General features: G+C 37.2%; 3 protein-coding genes across 3 annotated transcripts; 1 reads left to right on the top strand and 2 right to left on the bottom strand.

Annotated features, from left to right (window-relative positions):
* Positions 1–3,434: 3,434 nt before the first annotated feature.
* LOC145803784 (uncharacterized) lies at positions 3,435–5,790 on the top strand. Its single transcript, XM_082897130.1, has 2 exons — positions 3,435–4,530; positions 4,630–5,790. Exons 1-2 carry the CDS (start codon positions 3,435–3,437, stop codon positions 5,673–5,675), a joined length of 2,142 nt encoding a protein of 713 aa, XP_082753256.1. The 3' UTR covers positions 5,676–5,790.
* Positions 5,791–6,311: 521 nt separating this feature from the next.
* LOC145804696 (uncharacterized) lies at positions 6,312–8,543 on the bottom strand. The gene is made up of 6 exons (XM_082899480.1): positions 8,170–8,543; positions 7,380–8,092; positions 7,158–7,286; positions 6,834–7,052; positions 6,615–6,736; positions 6,312–6,526 (listed from the first exon to the last, which is right to left on the bottom strand). Exons 2-6 carry the CDS (start codon positions 8,019–8,021, stop codon positions 6,337–6,339), a joined length of 1,302 nt encoding a protein of 433 aa, XP_082755606.1. The 5' UTR covers positions 8,022–8,092; positions 8,170–8,543; the 3' UTR covers positions 6,312–6,336.
* LOC145804695 (uncharacterized) lies at positions 8,543–10,272 on the bottom strand. The gene is made up of 3 exons (XM_082899479.1): positions 9,221–10,272; positions 8,994–9,122; positions 8,543–8,722 (listed from the first exon to the last, which is right to left on the bottom strand). The coding sequence occupies exons 1-3, from the start codon at positions 10,235–10,237 to the stop codon at positions 8,558–8,560; spliced, it is 1,311 nt and encodes a 436-aa protein (XP_082755605.1). The 5' UTR covers positions 10,238–10,272; the 3' UTR covers positions 8,543–8,557.
* Between the last annotated feature and the right edge of the window lie 296 nt (positions 10,273–10,568).

Genomic DNA, 10,568 nt, shown 5'->3' with positions numbered 1-10,568 from the left:
TTACGGAATTTGGTGATGGCCCCGGGTGAGTTTACTAAGAATTGGTATTTACCTATTTAAACTTAAATTATGTATAAGTTAGCTCGGGATCCTAGCTCGGTGTTGAGATGACGTTGAGTATCTCGGTTGAGCGTGCAAAGGTGTGCCTAGCTAACCTAGTCAGAGTCTGCAAAGTGGAGATAAAAAGTGTTATGCCCAGATCACTGAACCGGGCTAAAAAAGGATAAACAAATAAGAACCCTAGTTTGGTTAAATGAGTTGCAACTCATCCTTAGTTCAGTCGTAACACAGGGAGTGGCTTCAAGTTTTGGCTTGGTCATAGGGCAGGAAGGTTCTTAGTTCGGTCGTAATACGGAGGGTGGCTTCAAGTTCTAGCTCGGTCATTGGGTGAGATTTCCCGTTCGGTATAATACGCACCTATTGCAAAATAGGTTCCTAACTCATTCGTGGTGTTATTTTGGATCAAAAGCATCGCGTTATAGATTGTTTGTGAATCCAGTTAGAGTGTGATTGAGGGCTTATCATGTGGTTTTTGGGGATTAAGAGGTTCTTACCCATTGGTGTGAAAACTATAGGAGTGTGTTTCAGAAAACATGTGTATGTATTTCTATACTATATGTATTCACAGAGTAAAACAAAGAACAAGAAATGATGGAGTTACTTACAGCTTCGAAGTGGAGGGACGAAGGCCAAGTCTGTAAGGGCGTCAACAGGAACACAAGCTTTGCAGGTGCTATGGTCGTGAAAATGGAGATTCAGGGGGCTAGTAAGAGAAGATGAACAATGGCGCGTTTGGTTCAAAAAGTAGGGTTTTTGTATAAAACACTCGAAATGGGCGGGACTGTTCAAAATTTTCGGAGTACGAAGACGGTTGTGACAGCTATACTTGACCAATGGGAGCCAGCCACGTGTCCAAGAGAATAGAAAATGATTCAGACGTGCAGAGCAATTGAAAAGACGTTTATGAACTGGACTAATTGGTAGCCCGGTAGAAGGTGAGCTCGATTGGCTTGAATGTTTTTAGCTCGGTTGGAGAAGAATAATCCCAAATCATGCGTTGCAGATGGCATTAAGGGGCAATTAAGTGGGAGTTTTTATGTGAATTAGGGCCGAGCTCAAATATGGAGTAGTAAGGGACCGAGCTATGGGCCGAGCTAAGTCCAGATATAGTAAAGGACTGATTTACAGGCCTAGGTGAATGGGCTTCGCAACTTGGAGCTTATCCTTCTTAGCTCGGTTAGAGATAGCTGCAAGTAGCTCGTTTTGGGTATTCCAAACTGAGGTAAATGGGCGATGACCGAGCTAGGCACTGCCTGTGCAAGCACCGAGCTGAGTGTGTCAGAAGTGTTAGCTTGGTTGTGTTGTCATTCTACCCTAGTAAAACCATATCACTTGGCTTGCAGTGATGAGGATGATTTAAGAATAAGCATTATCCTTGGGCTTGAGATTCCTAGGAGGACTCTGTTAAGGAGAGTAGATTCCTACTAGAATCGTGCGAACCATCTCACTTGGTTGGTAGTGAGTAGGGTGTGTGATTCTTAGGAGGACTCTTGTAAGGAGAGTTGGAATCCTACTAAAATTGTGCCAGACAGAATCTATAAAAGCTCATAGCAGGACCTATGTACAAGGATGACAATTCTTACTTTCAAATACACAGAGCTTTTGTGTCTATTGTCTATTTTGCTAACTTAGGCATCGGAGGGGTTTCCGGCGCACACCCGCCGGCTAGCTCACGTTTGTGAGGAAGTAAAAGCGACGACGTTTGGAAGAGTGCAAACTTGATTAATAGGATTATACGAGAAGATTATTTCGTGCTCGTACAGGTGGATATGAAAGTCATCATTTGATGTTGTCATGGATATATTATGTTTATGTATGACGAAGTCTGTTGAAATTTTGGTTGAAAAGATGTTTTGATTTTGTCAGTTTCTATGTGGACTAGGGTACGGTTGCCGAGTGTAGATACATGTTTAAGTGTCGAATTCATCTAATTTTCATGCCAAATGATAGACAGAGACAACTAAATTTCATATGATTTTAAATACTTCATTTATTTAGGGTAGAATACTTCATGAAGACGGTTTGATGGAGCTTTGTTGTCCATAAAGGCAATAAAGACTTTATTGGTGACATATAACCTTCAACTTATTGCTTAGGTAAAGAGAGCTACGAAATTTAGAAATTTGGACCATTATAGTAAATTCAATATTTTAAGACTCCCCCTCCCCAGGTTACGGCCCCTAATCTACCCAAAAAAAAAAAAAAAAATCACGATTTTGGTGCGATATCTTCTTCTCATGGTTTGGATTTCTTTTTGTTGATTTTTTTAGTCTATAGTTTTGAATTGACTAGGAAAACATGGACCCTTCTAATATTGATTATAGTAACTTGGAGCTCTATTTTGTTACATTAACAGAAGGGCAATATTAATACATCAACAGAAAGGCATCGTTTGATGAGATAATTGGAAATTGCTTTGATTGTACAAGAAATCAAGGTTTGGTGGCAACACATAGCGTGTGAGAGGTTGAATCAGTTAAGCACCAAAATTTGGTAATTGCTATAATTCTTGAGGTGAAATTTCTACCTGGCTTATCAAAAGTTTGGCAAAGATTTAAAAGGCAGCTTTCGACTTAAAATAAGTTGGGAAAATTACCATGTAGTCCTATGTAGGGGATCTATTTCCCTTCTAATCCCAATTTATTTTTAATAGTTTAATAGGTCCACAGTTTTTTTAGTTTTATACCCAGAGGTCCCGTTTTTTATTTTCGTATTTTTAAATGACTGTGTTACCCTTTGTTTTGAGATCTATATGTACGTGAGAAATCAAATTTTTGCTTCGTTGAAAAAAAGGAAATCAAATCTTCGTCTCCGCGATCTCGATTTCTCTTCGTTGTGGCGATCTCATTGTGCTGTGTGGTCGATCTCATTGTGCTGTGAGGTGGATCTGGTTTTGCGATTTGAATCTGTGTGTACAGGCGATATCTTCGTACGTTGTCTCTCTCTCTCTCTCTCTCTCTGGTGATAGATATATGTATGTGTATGTATGTATCTGTCGATACATAGATATACATATATATGTATATATATATATATATATATATGTCTGTGTGTGTATGTGGTTTGTATTTTGTCGACATATATGTATGTATATATATATAAGCAAATTTGCGTGATATGTGGTTTGTGTTTGGCGAATTTTGTTTGTTTGATTTTGATTTTGTTGATTTTTGTTTGTCGTATAGTGTAATGTGTTTTGAAGTTGTATTTTGGATTTGTGAATTCTGGTGTTTTGATATTGATATGTCGTAAGTGTATAATTTTGCAGTTTTGGAATTGTAAATTGTGTACTGTTGTTATTGATATGTTGTAACTGCATAATTTTGCAGTTTGGAATCTGTGAACAATTGTTTGTTGGTTTCTGATTTTGTAGTATGGAGCGGTGTTTCATGTTAATGTGCAAATACAGTAATTGTTGTGCTGCTATTAAGATTAGTGACGGATGTAGTTATGATGAAGTTGTTGAGAAAATATGTGCGAAGTTCAAGGAGTTGAGTGTTGGTAACTTTTGTTTGTTTTTCTCTGTTCCTGGATATTCTAATTGTATTGTTGAATGTGATGATGATTTGGGGAATATGCTGTCAATGGTAGGTGGTAGTGGTTGTCATGTTGTTGATGTTATTGTGGGGGATAAGAGAGTTGTGGAGGTTGATGATGGTAATTCTTGTAGGATTGATTCTGTAACTTGTGAGAGTTCTTTTGTGAATGATTGTGATGATGTTGGTGGTTTGTTGCGTAGTTTTTATCCAGAACCAGAGAGAGTTTGGTTGTCTGCTAGTTGGAAGGGGATTATACATAGTGTTGGTCAAGAATTTGAAGGTGGAGTGTCGGGGTTCCGCATTGCATTGGCTAAGTATGCGGTTCAGTGTGGTTTTGCAGTGAATTATTTGAAGAATGATGCAACAAGAGTAACCGCTGAATGTATGATGAAGTCGTCTACGGGTTGTAAATGGTTTGTGCATGGAAGGGTGTTGATGGATTCTGGTGTTTTTTTTATAATGAAGTTGGATAATGTGCATACTTGTGGGGTTGTTGCTCGTAGATCTTGTAGCAAAATGGTTGGTTCTAGACTTGTGTCTGATATTGTGCAAAATGATATTAGTGATAATCCGTTGACTCGTCCTATTGAAGTTAAAAAAAAGTTGAAGAAGCAATATGGTATAGATGTTTCTTATCGGGTTGCATGGTTAGGAGTTGATAAGGCAAGAGGTGGGTTGTTTGGTGATTTTGCAACTTCTTTTGACCAGCTTCGATGGTACCTTGAGACGGCTATGAGAACGAATCCGGGAAGTGTGTTTGAATTAGATGTGGATGAAAGTAGTGGGTGTTTTCGGAGGTTGTTTGTGGCATTTCATGGATGTTTGTATGGCTTTCAATTTTGTCGTCCGTTGTTGTTTGTTGATGGTACATTTTTGAAGGGGCGTTACAAGGGGCATTTGCTTGCAGCAACATCAAAGGATGGTAATCAAGGTATGTATTTATTTGCAGTTAGTATTGGTTTAGTTTGTCAGTGTGTTATTGTATTGTGAGTCTGCTAATTTTTGCAGTTTCATGTGGGTTTGTTTGCAGGTTTGTTTCCTTTGGCTTTTGCGATTGTTGACGCTGAAAATCAAGATAATTGGATGTGGTTCTTAAGTCAGTTGTTGAAGGCTGTTGGTTCAGGCCGGAGATTGACTTTTGTGTCGGACCGTCAACATGGATTGCTAGACGCTCTTTCAGTGGTTTTCCCCAATGCACATCATGCTTACTGCTTGAATCATTTGAAGAGAAATTTGATTGACAAATTGGTGGGACTTCGTACTAACTATAAGCTGTGTTTGATGAAAATATTAGTTAAATGTGCTTATGCGCCAACGGTTGCTTCTTTCCAACATTATATGGAGAAATTGAGGCGTATTGCTGGGAATGGTAGAGTTGATAGTATGTTGGATGGTTTGCAAAATGATAAGTGGGCCAATGCATTTTTTAGAGGGAAACGATATGGTGAGATGTCATCTAATGCTGCCGAGTCTTATAATAATTGGATTGGTGGGGCCCGTGAGTTGCCTATTACTTGTATGGTTGATATGATTAGGGTTCAAATCATGACTCAATTGTCGGATAGAAGAGCTGAATCTAGAAGATGGACTACGAAATTGTGTCCAGTTATGGAAAAGAAGTTGGTGGACTCTTTGGAGCTAGCTAAGTCTTGGGATGTGATTGTTGCTAGTGATACTGTGCTTGAGGTTCATTCTTCTATTTCTTTTTATGTTGATATTGGTAGACAAACTTGTTCTTGCCATGAATGGCAATTGAATGGTTTTCCTTGTTGTCATGCTGTGCATGCTTTGCGTAGTAGTGGTAGAGATGTGTATGGTTTCATTGATCCTTTTTTTCATGTAGATTGTTTTAGAGAGTCATACAAGGAATCTGTTTATCCAGTGCCTTCAAGTGAGAGATTTGACTTTGATGGTGCCAGTAGTTCGGTTATCAAACCTCCTATAACGAAGAAGCAGCCCGGGCGGAACAAGAAGAAGAGGATACCTTCAAGGGGTGAGAATGTGAAGCAAATCAAGTGTGGGAGATGCTTGAAATATGGGAATCACAATAAGAAGACGTGCAAGGCTGCTATTTGAGGCCGCAATCTATTCTTTTGGATTTGTATTTGAATTTGAGGAATTATGATAATAAAAAATGTGATACTTGGTATTATGGAAGTAATGAATAAAGTTGGTTGAATTGTTTTTTGTTTGTTGATGTGTTTTTTACTTATTGAAGTTGTTTTCGAATAGTCTGGTTTTGTTTTTTATTTTTATGGAATGCAGAGAAGGTTGTTGAAAATTTCTTATTGAAACAGTATAATATGGAAAGGCAGTTCATAATTCATAGTGATAAAACTGTATAATTTTGCAGTTTTAAGAATTATTTAGAAACAACCTGATGAAACCGCATAATTTTGCAGTTTTAAAAATTATTAGAAACAAGCTGATGAAACTGAAAAATTTTGCAGTTTGAAGAATTATTAGAATCAACCTTTACTGTATGTAAATATATGCAACCACAAACAGGTAGACAAACAATCAAAAGAAGAACCACAATAATAATAATAATAAGAAGAAGAGCAACAACAACATCAATCATTTTCACCATAACCATGATAACCAGAAAAAGATCATTCCCAAAAGTATATAAAGTACTTGTCACATGTTAAAAAAGAAAAATAAAAATAAAATAAAAAAAGGTTCAAAGATATGTTCCCTTGAATATTTGTATTGTTAAGAAGTTTGTTCATTATTTCTATGGTTTGGTATGTTTTGTCAACATTTGGTAGTGCTCGAGTTTCCAAGATCGGTTCTCATCATTGAGGAATTGATTGATGATTTGTGCTCGAAATTTGACCCACTCAGTTGGACGAAGTTTTTTCTGCACAGGTTGCCAGTTGAGATATTGGTTGATAACATTGCAGACGGCAATTGCACAATCATTCCTGCAATGTTTGAGATGAAGTTAATTAGTTAGGTGAAACTGCAAAAATTAGCATATTGGAAGATTAGTTTATGGATTTTGTATCTTACGAGTGTGGGGTTTGTTGTGGGCATTCCTCAATTGATGCAATTTCTGTCTCGCACTCTTGAGATGAAAACATGTTTCCCTGTTTGCTGAGTAATGCTTTATTCCATCTCAGTTGATGTTGTTGCTACAAAATAGTTAGTGGGTGTTTTTGTTAGTTATAGTGATGAGTTGAGATGTTTGTAAAGGGATGGAACTAAGTATGAAATTTTATTTTAACTTACAATTTGCTTTGCAATTTCAAAGTGCTTGTTATGGCAATCTTTTGCTGGTCTCAACGAGTCATAGTGTCTCCATATTCCATCAGCATTGTCAAAGACCACAATTGTCCAATGGTTGTCGTGGTTGATTGGGAAATGGATATATCTGTTTTTCATTGCTTCTGGAAAATGGCTGTCCATCAGTTTTTCTCTCAGTGCTTGATCTTGGTTTTGTAGTGGAGTCTGTAAGTCATATATATGTTTGAAATATGTCATAAAACTATGTAGTAATACATGTTGATAAAGTAGAAAATTTTGCAGTTGTAAGGTATGTTAAGTTTTGCTTACATTGATGAGTGTTGAGAAAACGTAAGATCTTCCTGCGTATGGATTGCTTGCAAAGACTAGATCGTTTTTCTCAAATTCTTCAATGGTTGGTTGGAGTGCCAATTGCTTTTCTGAGAAGGCATCAATGACCTGAAACATGTTATATATGAGAATGTGTTAGGTTTGTGGAATAGGTTATTGAATATGTACAGAAACTGTAAAATTGTGCAGTTGGAGACCTACATTCCCATATAAGGGTTCCCTGTTGGTCAATCTGCATATATCTGAAAAGTATACGTAGTTTTCATCTTCGCTGCCAGACCAGACACAAGCAGTTGATTGTGTGTTGTTGATGAGTTGAATTTGGTCTTGGTCTTTTTTGGATAGGCTATGCCAAACCTTGTTTGTTTTGCGGCATGAAATGGTGAGTGGCTTGTTTGGGATTGATTCTTCCTGGAAATCATCATCACTTTCCAATACTTGAAGATTTGTCTTCTTTTGATTGGCATGCTCTTTTGGGTTTGTTTCAGCAGCAACTGGTTTCTCTTGGCCAATATGTTCTTGCATCTTTTCTTTCTGCTGTTGTTTTGCTTCATGAGCACCCTGTTTTTTGTTGTCATTCTTCTTCTGTTTTTCTTCATTGGTACCCTGTGTTGGTTTGGGTACATCAGCAGCAGTTTGTGTCTTGTTTGTTGTATCTTCTTTGGGTTTGGTCATTGGTTGGTATTCAAAATCTGGGTCATGTGCTTGTTTTCTTGATTTTTGTTTGATTCTCTTGACCATGGATCTTTGTTGGGGACTGCCAGTTTTTTTGGTGGACATTTCCTTCAATTGATCTTCTTTTTTATGCAATTCAGCCATGAATTTTTGTTCCATTTCTTGCATTTGTGCTCTCAGGGCTGATATGAGCTTGTCCTTGTCGTCCTCTTTGGTTGGTGTTTGTGGTTGGTCATGACCTATAAAAATGTTGGATTGTGTTTTGGTTAGTTTAATGAAATTTTGCAGTATGATTTAGTATTAGACAATAGTTTACCTTGTGCATGAAGTATGTCAGATTTCTCTTGCAGTTCTTCTTGTTGGTTTGTCAGTTCTTGTTCATTGACTTCTTCGTGTTGGTTTGTTTGTTGTTCTTCTTGTTCTTGTTGTTGGTCTTCTTCTTGATCAAGGTGTTCTTCTTCTTCTTCTTCTTCTTCTTCTTCAGTTTCAGTTTCTTCTTCTTCTTCTTCTTCAGTTTCTTCTTCATCAGTTTTTTCTTCATCAGTCACTTGATTTTTTTCATCATCACTCTTTTCTTCTTGTTCATCACTTTGTGGTTCTTGTTGTGGTTTTTGCTTTCTTTTCTTTTTTTTTTTTGTTGTGCTTCTTTTTCTGATTGTGATTCTGATTCTGAATGATGTTCTTCTTCGAGAAAATCATCCTCATCACTGTCTAGAAGTGTTCTTTTTTTTTGTTGCTTTTGTTTTCTTTTTTTGCTTATTGTCCTTTTTGTGGTCTTGTTTCTTTGCTGAAGAGTCTGTTGATGTGCTTTGATTGATATGCAATAACTGTATTTCTTGTTCAGTTGGGGTTAAAGCACTTTGGTTAACCTGCATTGGAACAATGTGGTATATATCAGTAATACTGTAAATTTGGTCAGTTTCATAAGATGAGTTGTACTGTGAGTAATGTGGGTTAAGTGTCGAAATATGTTTTTTGAAACTGAAAAATGTTACAGTTTCATAACATGAGTGATGTTAAAGAAGTGTGTGCTTTGAAACTGAAAATTTTCACAGTTTCATAATGTGATTTGTACTACAATGAATATGAAAGGAGTGTTCAATAGATTTGTGCTAGGATAGTATAGAAGAGTTTGAATACCTTTTCAAAGTGAGCGAGGCTGATGTGTTTCCACTTGGAGTACATTTTGCCAAGGTTCCATTTCATAAACCTTGGGAAGCCTTCTTTGTTGGATGGTCGGAGGAGTTTACTGTGCTCACAGTACCAGTACTGTAAAAAAAAAAAAAAAAAAGTTGAAATATGTTAGATAGTTAGAAATAGGTGAATGTCTGATATTTTTGTGGGAAGTAGTTGAGTAATGTGTTTACCAAGAGTAACATGACGCATCCAGTGACATGCCTTGGGTTGTTGTTTGCATTTGCTATTGAATTCATCAGTGTGTCTTTTATTGCCTCAACCCAATTGTACTTCTTGATGTTGTTGAGGTTGTCAACATAGTTGAGGAAACTCCAACTGAGTGTATGGCCTGTTGTGGGCATGAGAAGTTTCAAGCACAAGTAAAGGGTGATTACCCTTGCAAGATCTTGACAATCATTGGTTGATTTTCCTTTTTTTGTTTGTTGAAACATTTTGGTCAAAGACTTGCCATCCAATCTCTTGATTGATTTGCATCTTCGTTTGTAAAATGGAAGCTCAAAATCCTTTGGTCTTGCATAGGATTTGGTGGTGATGCTGTCTTCTCCACAGTCGATACCAAAAATGAGCTTGACATCACTGGTTCTGAGTTTCATTTCCTTTTTGCCAAGTACAAATGATCTTTTTCTTTTGTTGTAGAGTGTTGTCATTTCTGCTACAATGGAATTGTAGCATCTGCACCAAGAGGCCTTCAGTTGTGTTGAGGAGAGAGCATTTATAAGGGGCCAAAAAGGGGTTTTTTGCAGCTCTGTCTGTTGGGCTTTTGTGAATTTGACCCCCTTCAACAGTTTGATTACCGTTCCGATGTTGGAACGATAATTAAATTGTTGGACTCTCTTTGCAGGGACTGCTGGTTTTTTTTCTTTTGATGCCTTGGTTGTTGTTTTGGGAGTTGATTGGCTTTCTTGGAGCTTTCTTTTTTTGGTTGGAGGAGCTTCTTGGTTTTTTGTTGGCTTTCTTTTGTTTGTTTTTGTTGTGGTTGGAGGTGTGGTTGGTGTTTGTTGGGTGGGTGGGGTCTGTGGTGTAGTTCTTGGGCTTTTTCTTGTAGGTGGTGTGGTTGTTTTGTGGGTTTTTTGGTGGGGTCTGTTGGATTTGGTTGTTTTTGGGTGTGGTGGTGGCATTTGAGTGGATACAGGAGAGGGACTTTCAAAAGGGGAGATGGTTAAATCCCTGATTGGATTTGTGGGCATACAGGTTTGTTTCTTCCAATATCTTCCAACAGCTATTTCAGAAAAAATGAAAGTGACAACAGGGTATGAGTAATATAGTGACAAAACTGTATAATTTTGAAGTTTTATATGCAGTTTAATATGAAGTTATATGTATTTTGTTCGTAAGAGTTACGAAACTGTATAATTTGACAGTTTGATTTGCACTTTATAATAAGTTAGCTATTTGTTTTGAGTAGTGGTTAAACTGTGTAATTTTGCAGTTTCATTTGCATTTTGAATAAATTTAGATATGTTGCTTGTATAGTGATGAAATGAAACACTATGATGTTGCAGTTTTTATAAGGAAACA

Source organism: Camellia sinensis, chromosome 12 (genome assembly GCF_055761805.1).
Source record: "Camellia sinensis isolate YWXY chromosome 12, ASM5576180v1, whole genome shotgun sequence".
NCBI lineage: Eukaryota > Viridiplantae > Streptophyta > Magnoliopsida > Ericales > Theaceae > Camellia > Camellia sinensis.
Note: the sequence above shows the minus strand (reverse complement) of the source record. Positions and strands in the feature narration are given on the sequence as shown.